The sequence below is a fragment of the Toxorhynchites rutilus genome, chromosome 3, assembly GCF_029784135.1.
Source record: "Toxorhynchites rutilus septentrionalis strain SRP chromosome 3, ASM2978413v1, whole genome shotgun sequence".
In the NCBI taxonomy this organism is placed as follows: Eukaryota; Metazoa; Arthropoda; class Insecta; order Diptera; family Culicidae; genus Toxorhynchites; species Toxorhynchites rutilus.
The window spans coordinates 285,555,989-285,577,208 of NC_073746.1; the positions used below are offsets into that span (position 1 = coordinate 285,555,989).

The window sequence follows — 21,220 nt, forward strand, 5'->3', positions numbered from 1 at the left end:
ATTCATACCCTAGCGCAAATATTCCTCTTCTGCTACCTCTTTCTTTGTTTATATTGATTATCACGGCTACATAATTTGCACCACCAAACAATCGTCCATCATAGCTTCAAAATATTAGGTGATAGTTGCATCGCGACAGGGCCAACGGGAACAGATACAAATGAGGTTTCACCGTAGCGTAGATGCTATTTGTACATACGGGTTGAGGAGCACGCACGTACGCACACAAAGCCATATATCGATGGCTTGAAGCAACTAAATATACACACACTTATCTTATCACTCACAAAACTCCTGAACAATGATTTTCTTGGTGAGCCGATGATAGCCTAGTTTGATGATTCCTCACACAATAGTTCAGAACCTTAATAGAATGACGTCAGTTTGATGTAATGATTGCAATGCCAGAGACATCAGCGACTAAGTAATTTGGTCGCGTGCACAGTTCAATCCGAAACGAAGACATGTGATGACGAAAAAAAAGCAAAACCAAGCGATGTTCATTGTTTCGTGTCTAGAACGACACTGAAAGTTTGCCTCAGCTAGATTCAATATTTATGCTCTAGTAAAATATTACTCTACGTTTTTAATCTTCTTTTTTTCTTTGTTCACGGAGACTCTGAATCATTCTCCTTCGTTGTTCGCCGTTAAGTTGCTCGTTATTGACGACAGGGGTAGGGAAGCTCACAAATGAGCAGAACAAATGTATGGGAAAATGGGAATGCTTCTAGTTTTCATCAATTTCAACCGTTTACACATCAGGGGATTGTAATGTATAGCATAACAAACAAATCTTAGGGAATTTTCGATTCGTTTTGTATAATTTGTCAAAATCCGTTCGCGGCAAAAATAGTTGTTAACGTTAACTTCACTTCATAAAAACGTGACCTGTTTTCTGATTTGGCACTCTTAATGAAACAAGTAGGTCTACGTCAAAAAATACTGTTTTTAATTGTTTTGTTTCAACACTCGGCTAACGATCGCACACTAAGATCTCAGTTTGCACTAGCAGATAATTTCCAGCGGCTAAATACCCAACACTTAACCACAAGAAAACACAACATGAGGCTGGAAAAAAGGATGAAACACGTTCGATGAAAAAAAAAAACTTTTAGTTTTTAAATTTTTCGACTAGAATACTGCCTAAAACGTTTGAGTGCGCATTTCTTGTTATATGCCAGAACTGCGGGGAGCACATTTTAACAAAGGACTTCGTCTTTCGGGAACATATAGGGGGTACAAATTGAAAAATTCGCTTATTTCTCGCTATGGCTTATTTCTCATCCATTTTTCGATGGATTTAAGAAATATCACTTGAAAAGCTGAATCTTTTTTAAATACATGGAAATCGAGTTTTTTCCTGGTGAGCGAAAGTTACCAGGCGAAAGACTGATAGAGATATATCTGCACTTATATTTAGCCTCCAAAAATAAATATAAAGCCTTCAACTTCAATGTTTATATTACAAACTGATCAAATCAACAAAGTACGACTGAAACGAAGGAACTTTAAAAGATGACAATTAAGACGACTAAATGTTTTTACTGCAGGACCATCTGGAACGATTCCAGGCAAAGAAATACATTACTATTGACTTTCGATATTCAAATCATAATTTATGATAACAAGCACTCATTCACGAAGCACTGCTCCATCCCCCTCGTGACCGGGGTCTTATAAAATAGGAAAGTTTTTCCAAGATAGGCTCCGTCAGTACGATTGGTGAAAAGGGCAGCCAACTGCTGCGATTGTTTGAACATAAATTATACCCAACTCACACCGGTCTGATATCGGGTTATCGCAACTTACAATGTTCATGTGCTGATCCTGGATCTCTTTGTACACTCCGACGATGTTCATCAGGGCGGAACCTGGGGGGAATTGATAAGAGAAAGAAAGAAAGGCAATTATTAATGATTACTGCGTGGAGATTTAGGGGCTGGAAATAAATTTAAATTAGAGTGAGGCTGTTTTTCTGCGTAACGTAACGTAGGCGCAAATCAATTCTGTGCGGCGGGGCTGGTGTAATGTTGTGAAAGAAATACTGTACCGGCGGGTCCGTATCTTTCCGAATGATTTATTGAACGTGGTTGGGCTACTTTGGGACGAGACCGCACGATTCATGGTTGTTCGCTAACGAGTTTTAGTGTTTCGATTTCTCAATAACCTGGCTCCGGCGTGGTAATGATGAGTGAGGAAAATGTTGTCATGAAATTCCTCACATTTTTAGGAAGGCGGTGAATGGAAAGCAAAATGAAAAGAAGAAAATATGCACAATCATTCCAAGAGAAAGTTCACAAATTTGCTGGCAGCCATTTTAGTGGCAGCAACAAATGGTGTATTCTCATTTTCCTTGGACTATTTTTCGCGATAAACGAATTTTCCTGAATACCACCATCTATTTTCACTTCTAGACACAAAAACTTCCTCGCAAGTCCAGTCGTAGTGTGAGGCCATTTATTTTGAATTAATGCTTTGAACAATATGTTGCAATCACGGTGGTGGTTCTTTGTTAAAACGTCAGCTTCAATCTCAAAAGTCATTTTTAATTGTTGTTTTTAAGCTCTGGGAATAAAAAAGAATTGCTAGAGATTTTGTGCCGCCTATGCAGGAAGTGTGTAACATTTACCCGAATACCATTCACCCAAAACACGTTTACTCGAAGCACATCTACCCGAATATGTAGCAAATGCCCCTATGTAACATTTACCCGAATGGAGCAAGAAAAAATCTACCTGATAAGGTTACGAGTTTTGTCGAATCTCCTGACAATGAATAAGATTGATTCAATAAAACATGAGAGAGCAACGAAATCAGGGAGTAAAATGAAAGATTGTAATGGCGAAATTTGAAAATGATGCGGAAGATTTCCCTGATTCATTTCAAGAAGTTAGAGTAAACACAAGGAATATGCCTTATTCTTTCCTTTCTTTATTGCTCATTAAGGCTGAGAGATCATTTATGAATTAACACGGGATTTTAACCCATTAACGACCAAGTTGTAAAAAATATTTTTTGACGGAAGCCATTGGTGTAATTTCGATTATTGACCCTAAAGAAACCCCAATGTTCAAGAATTAATTTTTCCCCATCTACCATTTTCCGGGAAATGACTGTTCGAAAAATCGAACATTGGCCAGAACCCGCACTTTTTTTTGCAAGTACAAACATACTACGAACTAAAAGTCACTTCAATTAGCAAATATACATTATTAATAAATGAATCAATTTTACATTCCGGGACGAACAGGCAAAGGAGAACGGAGGTCTCGAAGTAAAAGCCTAAATTAATTCACCTAAGGTGAGATGTTACATTTTACATTTCATGTAATTATAACTAATTACTGGCTAATTTTCTTTCAAACGAAAGCATATGCTGTTATTTTTTATTGGTGGCCGTGAAGAAATATCAATGCTTAAGAATTATTTATCCCCAATTATCCGTTTCTAAAAAATCGATCATTTTCCAAAGCCTGCAAAATGCTGCGAAAATACAATGGCAAATTTTTTTGTCAAAAATCGATTTTTCAGGCGGAAAAACGACTAAGTCACAAAAAAAAACATATTTTTGACAAACAAAAATTTCGAGAAAACTGTAAATCTCGACGAGTAATGCAATTTAAAGACATGTGGCATCAACCTTTTTTTAAGGAACTCGATTTTCGTTGATTTTTCGTTTTTCAAAAAACTTAAATTTTAACGTTTGTGACACCAGTAAATGAAGTCCGAATGAGCTAATATTTTGCATAGGGTATATTTTCGTGCAAATCAACATTTCGTAGCATGTTTCGAATGAAAAATCGAGATAACTCTTTTCATTAGCACCCAAAACCATACTTTTCGTTTCGTATTCCGAAAACAAACTAAGTCCCAGAGTGCCGATTTTTGCCAAAATTTTTTTTTTCGATATGACACTAGATCTCTAGTTCTTTTATCAAAGTAATACTGTAGAAAAATTCACATATTCTTGTATTTTAAGGGGTTTTTTAATTAAAATTGAAAACAGCTTCCAAACATACTTGCTTTAAATCGATTCTATTGCCCAATAAAGTTATACAAAATTGAATGAAATCGATGTTAGGTGGTAGCTAATAAATTAAACTATCTTTTGGTGCAAAAACATTATCATATGGTTGTTTCCACAGACATGAAAAATTATCAAAGTTGCTGTTCGATTTTTCGAACGCTTGGCCTAAAATGGGTTAAATATTTTTCTCGAAAATGTAGCACGTTATTTTAAAATAAAAAAAATACAGCATGAATGTCTTGAAAATGTGAAAAGAATTGACAAGGAAATAAAATATATTATTTCATAGATTTCTTCCTTTTTTTAACATGAGCTGTCTTTTGCGTTTATTTTTTTCGTTTTAAATATTTAAATTGCATTTGTGAATGTATAAATTCTATTATTTCAGAAAATAATTCCTTCTTTGATAAACGAGCTTCTTTTTCAAGTGTTGTTCAACTGATTTTAATTTATTATCAGGATTATTAACATAATTGTAACCTTTTTTGGATATTTCTTTCTTCCTCGTTCGGGATTATTTATCATTCGGAAAAATATTCTATCCGGATAAATGGTATTCAAGTGACCTTGTTACAGAAGTAACAGTTCTAGTTGCGTGCTTTGCGAATTAGAATGAACTTCCGCTAGTCTGAATGACACCTCGTTCAGAAAAAAATATAGAATATTCCTTCCAATGTATTATCTGTCTTCTAGGGTTATGGCCGTGTTTGGTTATGCTTAAAAAAGAGTGAATTTCATCAAAAAGAATCTCTCATTCCTGAGACTCTGTTCTGATTATTATTTTCCCAAGCCGGCGAACATACAGAACGTTGTGATATAATAGCGAATTTAATTTTGTGTTCTCTTCTCGTGTTATGCATGAAATGAGTCTGGCACAATTTAAGTCAATAAACTGGAAAGTTATAGCCCACCGTCGAATCTTCTCCAGTGCTTCTAGTCTAGCAGAATTAAATCAGCAATCAAATAAACAAGCAGCGGCAAAAACAATTATGTTCTCAGCTATAGCAGTTTTGTTCCCCTTCTAGAGATCCTTTCGCACGCTCACGCTTTGTAGTCTCCAGCAGGACTTGAAACACCGACGATTATTGCAGCAGCCAATCGGGTCACCCGAGCGGAAATGTACAAAATCCTGGCTCGCCTTCTCAACTGGATAGTTGGATAGATGGAGATAGCTGGATAGACACAAACGAGTTGAAATTGTGAGCCTAAGCTCCGCTCCGGTTGAGCTATACACTCGGAAACATAATGTCGGCAGAAATTAAATTGGAGCTGAAAAACAAATAAAGCGAGCGTTATCAGCCTGGCTCGGTTTTATACTCAAGGAAGCATTATGCTTTCCGGATCCCAGACTGGATTACGATATGTGTTAATTCCCGGAACTTCATCATTTTATTGAAACACATTCAATAGAAATATTCACGAGTACGGCTGTGATAATCACTAAAGAAGTACCAATGGAACAAGTCAATTACATAAATTATACCATCAAATCTGAGATGCATATTATTTCCGTTGCTGAAATTGTTTCAACCTGTGGTAGCACACATTGTTTTGATTATTCGACACGTTCGTATAATTGATTAAGCGGTCATCATCGAGTCAGCGAATCTATGCCCACAAAAGGGCAAAATTAGAGCAAGGAAGTAAAGCTCACAGAAAACAAGCAGCCAACGAGATACGGTAGCAGGAAATCGAAAGTTAGGCAATTGAAAAATTATGGGGAATGCAAATAACACTTAATTCCAACCTCAAATGTGTGATGCTTATTCTCGAGCTTTGGTTGCGAGCGGCAGTCAACTGGAGCACTGTGCATCCAATTTTGCTACGTAATTAACCTCTACTGATCGAGATAGACTAATTGCCCAAATCAAATGAGTCAAGCCGGGATCGGAATCGGGTTATCGATGATTGGCTTTTTTTTAACACTGGAGATGAATACAATGAGTTATGATCGTTTTTGTCATCAAATAGCAAAACAAAGAATCAATTTATAGGGTGTTTTTATATTTTCCAAACCGCTTTTCTGTGAAAAATTTAAAAAACTTCAGCAGGTTGATGAATCTATTATTTTCTACCTTCCATTTCTATATCTTTTGTATCTCATATATTAATTATATTGAATTGATACAATATAATTAATATATAATACATCTTTCCCGGACAAAAGACATTTCATATCGATATCCATTTTGATTAGATTCAATATGTTGCTAAGAAAATCTTATAGTTTCTAACTATGCACAAGACAGGTTCGTAATAAGATTAGTTCATTTGTTATATTTCGGAATTGATTTGAATCTACGTCTCTACGTATAACATGATAGTCTCAGATAAGGAATTATAATGAGTATTGATAATGTAACCATGTTACAGTCGCAATTTAGGCGCATGGTAGTCTAGTCGCATACGAATATTGAACGAAGACTGAAAACATATTAACTTTGAAAAACATGACTCATAAACGATAAATATAACATCTCTGATTTTTGGATATGTTAGCTGAGCTTTCAAGAGAAAAAATATAGCAGCATATTTTGCAGAACGGCAACACAAAATCCGAACCGAATCGGTTGTGTGGTGGTGGCGGAGACGAAAGCAACCGCATCGAAACAGTTTTTCGTATTCAGTTTTCAACCGCAGAACACAGTTCTCACCACAATAAAATTTCACCTTCGCACAAAATTACCACTTTGAAATGAGCTGCACTTTGACGTCACCTTTAATGTCCGAAAAAATAGCACTTTCCAAGGCATTCATCTTGTCCCACCATGAATTCATTTAATTAAATAAATTAATTGAAAAGGCTTTATTGAAAATTCAACAACTGTGCAGAACTCATGTAAGCGGAAATCAGAATGGAAGAAATCGATCTTCAAAATATTCATTCAAGGGCGCCCAATCCTAATTTAAATTGTATTTCGTTGCTGCTCTAGTCGCTCCTTTGTACGGTTACATTTTGGGTCATTCGAAACGTGAGATATAGCGCGTCAAGATAATGCCTTCCACAATTTTTCGATTGTTTATCTCAAAAAAATAAAATGTTGTTCGTTGTCATGGATGCGTATGCGTTTCCAACATGTTTGCGATCACTTAACAAATGGTCGAGTTATGAGTTATTATTATTTCTCACATGTTCAGTGTTTCAATTTTTATTTTTAAAATCAAAAACCATAATGCGTGAGGCGATCTGGCATAGTGGCATCAGTACCTGGCACGCTCAAGGTCACGAGTTCAATTCTCATTCCCGACATTCTTCTGAAATGGAAGTAAAGTGACGAACCAGCCACACGAGTGTTTGGAAGTCACTATACCGTTTTGTCTCATATTCCGAACACTTCATTTTTTAATGTAAATTTACTAAACTTTTATATTATAAATAATTGAATAATGATATAACAGACATTCTTTGAGGTATAGGCTCCGTTTTGACATCATTTACTGGTATCGATACAGCCTATAATTTATAATATTAGACATTTCCAAAAAAAAAGTGACAATCAAAAGCAATAATAATGTTTGCGTTAGCAAATTCCGTGAAAAACACGCATCATTTATCAGTTTTTGCAGTTGTTTCAACTATTTTGTTTGTTGTTTTCATGTTAAGTGCTAGAGAATGTATGAAACTAAAATAAATGAGTGAAAAAATGATATTTTATGCAGAAATCTTCATTGAAATTAATACTGAAGTAGTGTTCGGAATATGAATCAAGTTTCTACGCGTGATTCAAATTCCGAACACTTCATTTTCAAATGTAAATTTACTGAATTAAGTATTTGCAAAAAGTCACAGTCAAAGCCAATGATAAAAAAAAATATGAAAAAATGATGTTTTATGCAAGTTCGCGGCCAGAGCGCGAATGTTGAGCAAGTGTTCCAAATTTCCAGATTCACATGTCCATCCCTATCGTTTTCCCGTCCAATCCACTCCCTATCCATCATGCATGCAATGTGTGGTGTATGAAACAAATACAGACAGCAGCATATCCTGATGACAAACAAAATCCGAGCGCACACGAACAAATGTGTGCAACCGATGATCCCTACCAATGCAATATTCATTCCGAATCCAACCTTTACCCGTGTAAGATCGCGAATAAACCAACCAAATTGTTTAAAAGTATTCCACGTGTTTTGAATTCCAGTGTTTTTCCAAATGATTAATTTTCCTGTGTTTTCCAATGGTCTTCCAGAAGTACAATTGAAGCGCAACACTGTCGTTTTCTTGGTTGGCACATAATTGTTTACCGTCCGCGTAGTAATTAATAATTAATAGTGTTTATCTCTGTTTAAATTCTAATAAGTGTAAAAATTCTATGTGATAACATTGTTTCTTGTGCTAGGAGTGTTTGTGGCGATTGCAGATTGATAGAATATGTGTACATAAAAAAGAAAATAAATTATACCTATCTAGTGCAATCATATATCCATTTGTGCACTATTATTTGGCTCCCTTTGTGCTCGTCGTGTTTTTTTTTGTAGTTGCTAGTGTGTTGTAGGCACTGTATGAAACGGATGAATTCGCTAGGTGAAATTATAATGAACCAGTAGATGACGATTGTGAGTACGCCTATAGATACATTTTGTGTTACCGCATTTTCTTCGATAGATTCGTGCTATCCCAGACCGCTAAAAACGGATACTTGACAAACGTTAAGCGATCGGAGAAAATTTGTCCGGGGCGCTTTATGGTTCACTCCTGCGACAGGAGTGCATCTGTGATACTTTATACTGCTTGACGAGCAGATCGCTTTTGTTGTGGTTGAGTGATTTGGTCTGATAGGCTGGAAAACAAACTGAAACGTTCGGTTTATAGAGTAGCCGTGGGTTCTTGATTTCATTAGCAGTGTCACAAGCAGTCGCATGAACAAATCCAAATCGACATCGCGAAGGAGTAGTAATTAAACTCATCTGTAGCTATTCTAGTACCGCATCGCTATTAAAGGGTGTGTCACATCAAATTGCATCACGGAAAAAACGCTGTAGAAATTTAATTTTTAGGAATTATATCTTCAGCTATCGCTTATAATCAGATAAGAGTGTATAGATCACGTTGGCCATGCTTCACTGTCAATTTTTCGTAAACTTGGAAAAATGTCGTCAAACGAAAAAGAGCGTCGTGAATTAATCTTGTGCACTCATTTCGAGAATCCGGAGTTGTCACATCGGGACATCGGTAAGATGCTGGGAATCGTGCAATCCACGGACAGCAGAGTACTAAAACGATACTTCGAGAACCTAACCATCGACCGGAAGGTGAAGAACGGCAAAAATGGATGCTCCGTCAGTGAAAAAGATCACAAGCGCGTAGTTAAGCAGTTTAGACGTGATCCGAGAAGTTCGGTCCGGGATGTCGCCAATAAGCTGAATTTGTCAAGTTCATTCGTCCAGCGGACCAAGCAGCGGGAGGGCCTGCGTACATACAAGTTTCAGAAGGCTCCTAACCGCGACGAAAGGCAAAACATGGTGGGGAAGACGCGAGCCCGGAAGCTGTACACCGAAATGCTGACGAAGCCGCATTGCCTGGTAAAGGACGACGAAACCTACGTCAAAGCGGACTTTCGTCAGCTGCCGGGCCTGTTGTTCTTCTCCGCAGAGGACAAATTCAGCGTTCCGGAGGAGATTCGCAAGCAGAAACTATCCAAGTTTGCCAAAAAGTACATGGTGTGGCAAGCGATCTGCTCTTGCGGAAAGCGGAGCGCCCCCTTCGTGATGACCGGCACGGTAAACGGGCAGGTTTACCTTAAGGAGTGCCAAAAGTTGTTTACTAGTTTTTATTTTACTGTCTAAAATTTTCAAAAGGATCGGTCTACTGGGCGAATTTCTACAGCGTTTTTTCCGTGATGCAATTTGATGTGACACACCCTTTAGCATAACTTAATCATAAGGCATATTATGGCTTGTTCAGATTTGTGTTAGTGCTAGTGTGTTGCTCATCACTTGACTGTTTGTTTACTTTCCTGTTACAATCTTGCTTCAAATTCGCGTTTCAGCTTACTTTCAAGAACCACTTGTAATGGAAAAAGATAATGAATTTATCTGTACAGTTTGTAAAAAAAAGAGACCGATAGCTCCAAACTTCTAACGTGCATGTATTGCTTCTCAACTGATCACTTCAGATGTAAGAATATTGTGGGAAATGCAATACGTCGTATGAAGGAACAGGATTACTTTTGCACACCTGATTGCTCTGCCATATACCAGCGAATTGTTTCCATGCAAGATAACCATAGATCCATGATGTCTTCTCTCGCTGCTGAGATGAAAGCAACTATTTCAGCCTCCGTCGCTAAGGAAATGCAATCGATCTCAATTGAAGTGAAACAGATTACAACTACAATCGAAAAGTCACAGGAATTCTTATCCGCTAAGTTTGATGAAATTGTCACAGATTTTAAAAATCTTAAACTTGAAAATGCAAGGTTGAAAAAAGAGGTAGAATATTTGAAAGAATCTCAAAATCAGCAACAGGAGATGATTTATAAGTTAGAAGCTAATGTTGACAAGTCTGATAAAGCTGCAGTGGGTAACAACATTGTAGTTTGGGGTATCCCTACAGCTCCAAACGAAAATGTGTCTCAGATTGTTGGAAAAGTTTTTACATGCTTGGGATTGAACTCTTCTGAACTTGTGACTTCTACTGAGCGAATGTTTGTCAATAATAAACCTAGCAATGCTTTGATTCCTATAAGAATTATTTGTCATGACAGAGAATCAAAAGAGCTGGTACTGAACAAGAAAAGACTGTTTGGAAAAATGTTGTCAACCGTGATCGACTCAAACTACATTGTTAACGAGAGAGCAATGAATGTAACCTTGCGTGATGAGTTAACTCCATTATCCCTGGAATTGCTCAAAGATCTTAGAGAATCTCAAGATCTTTTGAACCTAAAATACGTTTGGGCGGGTAGGGGTGGCGTCATTTTGGCTAAGAAAGATGACAATAGTAAGCCTGAATTGATAAAAAATAGAGAAGATCTCAGTCGTGTCATGAGCCAATTCTGGAAGGCTCCTAACGTACCTGAGTCAAAATTGGTTCCCGGTCACTCTCCTTCGCCAAAACGGAAGAAAAGTGCACATTAATATGAATTATTTTCGGGCTATTTATGGGATTTTATACTAATAATGATTTCGAATACATATTATGACAATTTACATGATTATAATAAAACATCTGATATGGCTAGTAAAAAAACATTGAAAGTTGTTCAGTGGAATGTGAGAGTTGTTCAGTGGAATGAATGACTTTGTCAAATTTGATGAAATTATTTACTTTGTTAATGAGTGTAAAAGCATTATTGATGTCATTGTTATTGGCGAGACTTGGCTGAAAGAAGAAAATAGTCAAATCTATAAGATTCCAGGCTATCGCGCATTTTTCTCGTGTCGCGTTGGTTCTTCTGGAGGTTTAGCAATTTTCGTAAAAAATTCATTAGAAAACAAATGGTTAGATAGCCAAACTGTGAATGGTCTGCACTACATCCATTTAGAACTGAAATGCTGTAATATGATCACGCTTAAACCCAACTCATCAATATTCAAGGCCTCTAAGGCAATAAACCACCCCCGAGGGCGCTGGGCGATATAAACATAAAATGTGATACGATACCCGAGCCAGCAATCTGGCCCAAGGGTTCGTTTACTATTTATGATTGTATAACTCGACGCGCACCAAGGGCAGCGGCGAGTTTGTCTTCCTTCCGCCCCGCTGCGAGTTTAGCTAGCAGCAGAAATTTAACCAAACATGTGGCGCGCATCCGGCACACATGTTTCAGCACTTTCTTTTCCTATTTACTTTGACCCACAAAGAAGTGCTTTCTCTCTCTCTCCGAAGAACGCGTCTGACCAAGGCCATCACAGCCCACTCTAACTGCTGGTGCGATGCTCCGCCCAGCATAATTTGTAAATATTCTGTGTAGAGTTTAAGCCTATTTTTGTAAACTAGTATTTAAGCCCCGAGAGTCTTTTCTTTGAGAATAGATGTCAGTTGACAGTATACAGTAGAGAGGCGACGCTTGTACGAATAGCGTTTGTGTTTATTAATTTACCAAATCCGAAAGTCGACGCCACTGAATGGCGTAAGATCCTTCTTCTCGTTTACATGGCGACCAGTGACACCGAGTCACTTCGGAACTAGTGAAAAAGTGCAAATGGCCCGTGTGATGGCAAAGTGGCAAATGGCCAGTTATCGCTATCGTTACAGAAACCAATAGCCGCGCTCCACGATCAGTTAACCAAGTTCTACGATCAGTGAACCGATCCCGTGATCGCGTGTTGAAGTCAGCCTAAAATGCGGACCTTGGACCCGACTGGTTATTACTGAAAAATTCTCTACAAAAAAAAAAAAAAAAAAAAAAAAAAAGAAGTTAAACGAACTTTTGAACCGTCCCGGGTGCAGTGTGAGTGCGGGTAATTTGAATAAAGAAAAATTCGGTGAAAATCGCCAAGAAGGCGAAGAAATTGAACCCCACGAAAAACCGTTAGTGTAAAGTGGTTGTAACCACGTTGAAGTGAAGGACGAATGACCAGTGTACGAGCATAAAACATAAGTGGAACCACAATCGTACAGCGGACAGTGAAGTAGTGGAACAGAATAAATAGCAGTTACAAGCCAAGCAGTATTTCAAAAAAAAAAATGAACATCGATTTGGATCCAACTGGACACCCCTGAGATCTGACGGACGCAGAGGCACCCACGCCCCCCCCACCCCCGAGAAGAGGACACTTGCGGAGAAAACGTGGCGTAAGTCAGACTCGAGTTAGTCTAATCCTTTTATATACGGATATCATGTAATAAATTTATAGTCGAGGCACAAAATATTTTTTATCGTAATACCCACGCGGCAGTAGAAATAGGTAGTAGGAATTAGAAAAAAAAAAAAAAGCAATTACAATACCCACAAAATTGGTTTTACATATGTACCGTTGAAAATGGGGTTATTTAATACCAAACCCGTTAGTAACACGGGCGACGCTCAAATCCAAATTTTAAATCACCTAGAGAACCACAGTGTAATGCACGAAGCTCAAGGAGCGATTATCTGCGTCACACTTGCCCTCATATCCATACTACTAATTTCGAAAATATACAAAGCATATAAGGCATGCATGAATGCACATGCTATGCAAGCGGCAAAAGCTCACGCAGCCGTAGTCGACACCGTCTAAAAGAATTCGAAAATTTTAAAACATGCGTTCGAACGCAGCCTCAGCATAATAAATTCTTTACCGATAACCATTTTTCCTTGTTTCCTTGAATGGACGAAGTAACAAAGCTCATCCAATTGAATATACAAAAACTAAAACATATACACCTGACTATACAACAGGAACTGGTCAGAAAACTAAGGAAAAGTACTTTAGCCAAACGCCTCACGGAAGCGGAAGCGCTCGTGAAACAGATTAAAAAATTGTCGTCTACGTTACTAGACACAACCCACGGCTCAGAAATCATAAAAATAACCGAAAAGGCGGACCAACTTTTGAACGCAATTAAGGCGTCAATCGAAAAGGGTAGACCAAGAACACTCAAGGAAATTGCGCTAGCCGTCCTATTTTGCCTCAGGTTACAAAGAAAACCGAAAATGGCTAGCATACTCGAAATAATCAAGACTACATCGTCTATAGTTCCGCAATTCGACGGAAACATAGACAAACTGAAAGCCTTCGCTGACGCTTTAAACTTGGTGAAAACATTTGAAACACCGGAAAACAAAGCAACCATAATTAACGTCATACTAACCAAACTAGAGGGACGGGCGAGAAATGCATTCACTGAAACACCGACATCGGTGAGCGAGATAAGCAAAATTTTAAAAGCTAAAATAACGACCAGCCCACCGGAACAAGTTCTAGCTAAAATGGCTAACTTGAAACAAAACGGTGGAATCGAACAATTTTGCCTGGATTTAGAAAAATTGGTGTTCAGTTTGGAAACAGCGTACACCGCTAAAGAAATTCCGCCCCAAGTTGCCAAATCTATGGCAAACAAAGAAGGCGTCAAACATTTAGCCGGAGGGTTAAAAAACGAAAAAACCTCGCTCATCATAAGAGCAGGGAATTTCAATTCATACTCCGACGCGATGACTAAAGCGTTGGAGGAAAACTTAAATAATGCGAGCGCATCAGTATTTGCATACTCGCAAACCAACAGAAACGCCAACCGTTTCAACAACAACGTTGACACACATTATAATAATTACAGGCGCAGGCCAAACGACTTCCATAACCGCGGTAGAAACCAAAACAATTTCAACCGCAACAATTTCAACCAAAATAATTTCCAAAACCAACCGCGTAATAACTATAACCGTTTTGGCCAGCAAAACCAAGTTCGAGACCAATTCTCAAACATAAACCCACAGCGAAATAACAACAACAACAATAGGCGGAATACAAATTTTAACCGCCCTCAGCAATACATCCGCCTAACGGGAAACGAGTCACAACCGACGGATGCCCTCCAGTCCGAACCGGCATTGACATTGGAGGAAAACAAACATTACGGAAACCAACATTAAATATTTTTAAATGCGATGTGAATTGTTCAATGTTCGTTACACTATACTTACAAATGTCAAGCAAACCATGTATATTAATAATTGATACAGGCGCTGACATCTCAATAGTAAAAGAAGAAAAAATTAACGGAAAACAATTAATACACCCCGGAAATAGATGCATTATTAATGGAGTTACGGAGGGAAAGACCGAATCCATAGCGAGCACAAATACAAATATCATTTTTGACGATATCCAAATTCCACACCAATTTCAAATCGTCAACAACAAGTTTCCTATAATTGCAGATGGCATTTTAGGCAGAGATTTCCTCACCAAATATGAATGTAACCTATGCCTCAAAACATGGCTAATGACCTTCAACTATGAAAACACCAAAATTGAAATTCCGATTCAAGATAGCTGGGAAAACAATTACGTTATTCCCCCTAGATGCCAAATTATAAAACACTTCCCGTCACTCAACCTAAACGATGATGCCCTTGTGATCGCACAAGAAATCAAACCAGGCATTTTTTGCGCAAACACAATAATAAACCCAAACTCACAATTCATTACAATAATTAACACAAATACCACACCAACATCAATCCCAAAAACCTTTGCCCCCACCACTATCCCCCTTAAAGAATACACCATAAATCACATTACAACGGAATTAGGAGAAAACCCAAAAGGTAGACACGAGAAACTGATTAAGGAACTCAATTTGAATCATACACCCCAACATGCCCAGGAGAAATTAACAGAATTATGCACTAAATACAACGACATTTTTGCACTAGAAGACGACATATTGACAACCAACAACTTCTACAAGCAAACCATTCACCTTCAAGACAAGACACCCGTTTACATAAAGAATTATCGAACCCCGGAAGCACAAATTTCAGAAATAAATAACCAAATCAGCCACATGCTAAATAACAAAATAATCCAAAATTCCACCTCACCATACAATTCTCCCATCCTCTTAGTCCCAAAGAAATCAAATACTCAAGATAAAAAATGGCGATTAGTGGTTGACTTTCGACAACTAAATAAAAAGATAACCCCAGATAAATTCCCCCTACCAAGAATCGACGAAATCCTCGATCATTTGGGCAGAGCCAAATATTTTACAACCCTAGATTTAATGTCAGGTTTCCACCAAATCGAACTTGACGAAAAATCAAAAAAGTACACAGCATTTTCGACCTCTAACGGCCACTACGAATTCAATAGGTTACCATTCGGTCTAAATATATCACCAAATAGCTTTCAGAGAATGATGTCCATAGCACTTAGCGGACTCCCACCTGAATGTGCATTCCTTTACATCGACGACATCATCGTCGTCGGCTGCTCAATAAACCATCACCTTATTAACTTGGAAAACGTTTTCAAACAATTACAAAACTACAACTTAAAATTAAATCCCAAAAAATGCTCCTTCTTCAGACCAGACGTAACATATCTAGGTCACAACATTTCAGCGGCAGGTATACAGCCCGACCAATCTAAGTTTTCAGCGGTAACAAACTACCCCACACCATCATCAGCAGATGAAGTGAGGCGTTTTGTTGCCTTTTGCAACTATTACCGGAGGTTCATACAAAATTTCGCAGAAATAGCGTACCCATTAAACAAATTGCTCAGAAAAAACGCAAAATTTGATTGGTCTCCCGAATGCCAAAATGCATTCAATAAATTGAAAAACGAACTTATCTCACCAAAAGTTCTCAAATTCCCCGATTTCACACAAGAATTCACCCTAATAACCGATGCTTCAAAAATAGCATGCTGCGCCGTCTTAGCCCAAGAAAACGACGGTATAGAACTACCCATTGCATACGCAAGCAAAGCCTTCACAAAAGGTGAAGCCAATAAATCGACAATTGAACAGGAATTGACAGCAATTCACTGGGCAATTACGTACTTTAGACCATACCTCTACGGGAGGAAATTCACAGTAAAAACGGATCACAGACCGTTAGTATATTTATTTTCAATGAAAGATCCCTCATCAAAACTCACAAGAATGAGGTTGGATCTTGAAGAATTCCATTTTGATGTAAAATACGTTCAAGGTAAGCTAAATGTGACTGCAGATGCGCTATCACGAATAGCAATTAATTCCGAGGCACTTAAAACTATAAAAGTCCTGGGTATACAAACCAGAGCAATGACTAGAAAACTAAACGAAACGAATAACGACACAGAAATTACAGACAATAATTCAAACCCCGACGATACTGAGTCTGATCAGCCCAGAGCGTACGAGGCTATTGAACCCCGAGAGTGGCAAAACCTACCTAAACTTCTATGCGGACGCGCATTAGAAATGAATAAAGAAACAAACGCTAGCGGAAACAAAAATTTGAAATGCGCAATAATGAATAAAAAAAGAACCGAAGAAAAGTCGTCGACAATAATTGAAAATGCAAGCAACACAAAAGAATCCCTGGGAAAACTAGTAAAGAAAGTTGAAAATATGGCCAAAAACTTGAAAATTAGCATGATAGCTCTAGCGTTATCAAGCGTAATTTTCCAAATATGCAGCGTGCAAACCTTTAAGAAGATTTGTAATGACACGCTCAAAGACTTGCAAATAGTGCTCTACACACCCAAGCGTGTGATAGAAAGCCAAAACGAAAGGTTCGAAATTATAAAAAACAATCACGATACACCCACTGGTGGACATACAGGAGTCACCAGACTATACAAAAAGTTAAGCAGACTCTATTCTTGGAGTGGCATGAAAAAAGATATCAGTAGCTACATCAAGAAGTGCATAAAATGCCAGCAAAATAAACACACAATACGAACAAACGAAAATTTCGTCGAAATTAAAACACCCCAAAAAGCATTCGACTGCGTATCGATTGACACAATTGGACCATTTAACAGATCCAATAATGGAAACCGATACGCACTGACCATTCAATGCAACTTAACAAAATACATCATTATTAAACCCACAATAGACAAACAAGCATCCACCATAGCCAAAGCCTTCATAGAAAACTTAATTCTGGTCTATGGAATTCCAAAACTCATCCAAACAGACCAAGGAACTGAATATAAGAACGAGTTATTCGAAAACATAGCTTCATTACTGAAGCTTAAACAAAATTTTTCCACTCCATATCACCCTCAATCAATAGGAAGCCTGGAAAGGAACCATCGTTGTCTTAACGAGTACGTAAGGCAATTCGTCAACCAAGCACAGAGTGACTGGGATGAATGGTTGCCTTACTACACATTCTGCTACAACACAACACCACACACAGATTTCTCATACACTCCATTCGAGTTAGTTTTTGGAACGAATGCTAAATTACCACAAAACCTCACAACAAGCACATATGTAGAACCAATTTACAACATGGATTTATATTACAAAGAACTTAAATATAAACTACAAATAGCATCAAATACCGCTAGGGAAATAATTGATAAGGTAAGAAAAGCCAGAAATGAGACACAGAAAACCATGGCTAGACCATCAAAAGTAGCCATTAATGATCTAGTATTTCTATCAAACGAAAACAGATCCAAATTAGACAAAGTATACGTAGGACCATATATAATAATTGACATTAAACACCCTAACGTAACAATAAGAGATGATCAAACCAATAAAGTCCAGACTGTACATAAAAACAGAATAATACCATATGAGCAACCCCACCCTAAGGGGAAAGGGATACCTAGTTAGCAGTTAATCCTTCCGACAGTTATTATCAAATGTAAAATGTATATATTAAACAAATATTAAAAATAAATATATTTATAAGCAAATAGAACACCCAACGAAGACAATCCGTATAATCATATTATAAGGATAATCTTTATAAACAAACTTAATTTTTACCTGAATACACGAAAAATGTACATATCACAAACATTGAATAAACACTAAAATTGTAAGGTCAGACGAATCTTTCCACCTAATTTAACTTGAATGACTTCTCAATGTTACGTCATTCTCCGAAAGGGGAAAGGTGTAATATGATCACGCTTAAACCCAACTCATCAATATTCAAGGCCTCTAAGGCAATAAACCACCCCCGAGGGCGCTGGGCGATATAAACATAAAATGTGATACGATACCCGAGCCAGCAATCTGGCCCAAGGGTTCGTTTACTATTTATGATTGTATAACTCGACGCGCACCAAGGGCAGCGGCGAGTTTGTCTTCCTTCCGCCCCGCTGCGAGTTTAGCTAGCAGCAGAAATTTAACCAAACATGTGGCGCGCATCCGGCACACATGTTTCAGCACTTTCTTTTCCTATTTACTTTGACCCACAAAGAAGTGCTTTCTCTCTCTCTCTCCGAAGAACGCGTCTGACCAAGGCCATCACAGCCCACTCTAACTGCTGGTGCGATGCTCCGCCCAGCATAATTTGTAAATATTCTGTGTAGAGTTTAAGCCTATTTTTGTAAACTAGTATTTAAGCCCCGAGAGTCTTTTCTTTGAGAATAGATGTCAGTTGACAGTATACAGTAGAGAGGCGACGCTTGTACGAATAGCGTTTGTGTTTATTAATTTACCAAATCCGAAAGTCGACGCCACTGAATGGCGTAAGATCCTTCTTCTCGTTTACAATGCAATGGCCACGTGTACAAAGTTATTGGTGTTTATCGTCCGCCTTCGTTGGATTATAATGACTATCACAATATTTTAGAGGGTTGGTTATCAACTGCTACACAATCGAAACCATCACTCATTGTTGGTGATTGTAATGTTCCAATAAATCTAAAGAACAATAACGTAGTAATAAAGTACACAAATTTATTAGAATCTTATGGTTATGTATGTGCAAATACGCACCCAACTCGTCCAGCAAGTAATAATACTTTAGATCATTTTATATGTCCGATCAATATTGCTGTGGACCTACAAAATCATACTATCTTTAACGATCTTAGTGACCACCTTCCCATTATTTCATCTATTCCTTTGAATATTGCAAAAAGTCAACAAGTGTTAAAAATGGACATTGTTGATCATGCCAAACTTGAGAATCAGTTCACAATTTTTTTGAATTACTTTGAAGATACTGATGATATTGATGCTACTCTAGACACTCATTTAACTACATATAATAACTTGTTGGCTGAATGTACAAAAACTGTTACAAAAATTGTCACAATAAAAGGAGAGAACTGTCCATGGATGACTTATAGCCTTTGGAAATTAATATAAATAAAAAACAAGTATCTAGAAAAAGTGAAAATCAGTCCCAACAATGCACGCGCTAGGGATATGCTTGTTCACGTATCCAAAAAAGTTAAAATTCTAAAGACACGATGTAAAAAAGAATATTATGTAAATATACTTGATGGCTCAAGTCATTCCAATGTATGGAAAAAACTGAACGAAATTTTTGGTCGCATTAAACCTAGAGAACAAATCAAATTAAAAGTTGATGGGAGAATCATAGTTTCTGATAAAGAGGTTCTCCGTGCTTAATTGCTATTTTTCCAGTATTGGCAATAATTTGGCCAGTAAATTACCAATAAATAATTTTGACTATCTCAAACCTTTAAAATGTATAAGCAGCTCTATTTTTTTGAGACCCGCTAGCGTGAACTAAGTGAGCATTCTAATAAGTCAACTCGACGTTAAGAAAAGCAAAGGCTATGATAATTTTCCAGGTAAACTGATAAAAGCAAACCCAGATCAGTTTTCTGAGATTATTTCAAAAATTTTTAATAAAATAATCGTAACTGGAATTTATCCAAATGCTTTGAAAATCGCCAAAGTTACACCAGTGTTTAAATCCGGCGACTCCTGCGATCCTTCGAATTATCGACCGATTTCAACATTACCTGTTCTCAATAAAATTTTGGAAAAGCTGTTAACTTCACGGCTTGTAAGCTTTTTGCGTATAAGCAATGCTATGTACGAATATCAATATGGTTTTCGTGAAGGCTGTGGAACAATGACCGCTATTATCGAGCTCGTTGATGAACTGATTTGTGAAATTGATCAAAAAAAGATCGTAGGTGGCTTATTTATCGATCTTAAAAAAGCTTTTGACACTTTAGATCATGAAATTTTGCTTAAAAAACTTGAAAGATATGGTATAAGAGGAGTTGCTAACGATTTGATGAAAAGCTACCTATCTGATCGAAAACAATTCGTTATGTTTAATGGTGTTCGCAGTGACTTACGCCCAATTGACATGGGAGTTCCTCAAGGAAGTAACATAGGTCCTTTACTCTTTTTGATATTCATCAATGATTTAGGAAATTTAAAACTACATGGTATACCGAGACTTTTTGCAGATGATTCAGCTTTATTTTACCCTCGTCCTAATGTTGAATCCATCGTAGCTGATATGGAATCAGATCTAGCGGCTCTCATGGAGTATTTTAGTGGTAAACATCTCACACTAAACCTTACTAAAACAAAATATATGGTTTTTCATTCGCCACGCAAGAAAATCTGTCAACATCTCGATCCGTCTGTCAGGAACATGTCAATTGAGAAGGTCACATCTTTGAAATATTTAGGGCTACACTTAGATTCTTGTCTTTCATGGGACACTCATATAAATCATGTATCGAGAAAAGTTTCAACTCTATGTGGTCTCATGAAAAGAGTACGTTGTTTTGTGCCTAAAGAAGCGGTGCTGCGTTTTTATTTCGCATGTATTCATTCCATACTCCAATATTTAATCGTTG

General features: G+C 37.5%; 1 protein-coding gene across 15 annotated transcripts in view; it reads right to left on the reverse strand.

Annotated features, from left to right (window-relative positions):
* LOC129780389 (zinc finger CCCH domain-containing protein 13) overlaps window positions 1-21,220 on the reverse strand; it is a 372,838-nt gene that overhangs the window by 17,838 nt on the left and 333,780 nt on the right. For all 15 annotated transcript variants that reach the window (XR_008743905.1, XM_055788605.1, XM_055788603.1 and 12 more), the window contains one exon: window positions 1,810-1,871. Coding sequence is in view for 14 of the 15 variants with exons in the window: in XM_055788605.1 (XP_055644580.1) it covers window positions 1,810-1,871 (62 nt within the window). In the remaining variant the exon portion in view is untranslated. The remainder of the gene's footprint in view (window positions 1-1,809; window positions 1,872-21,220) is intronic.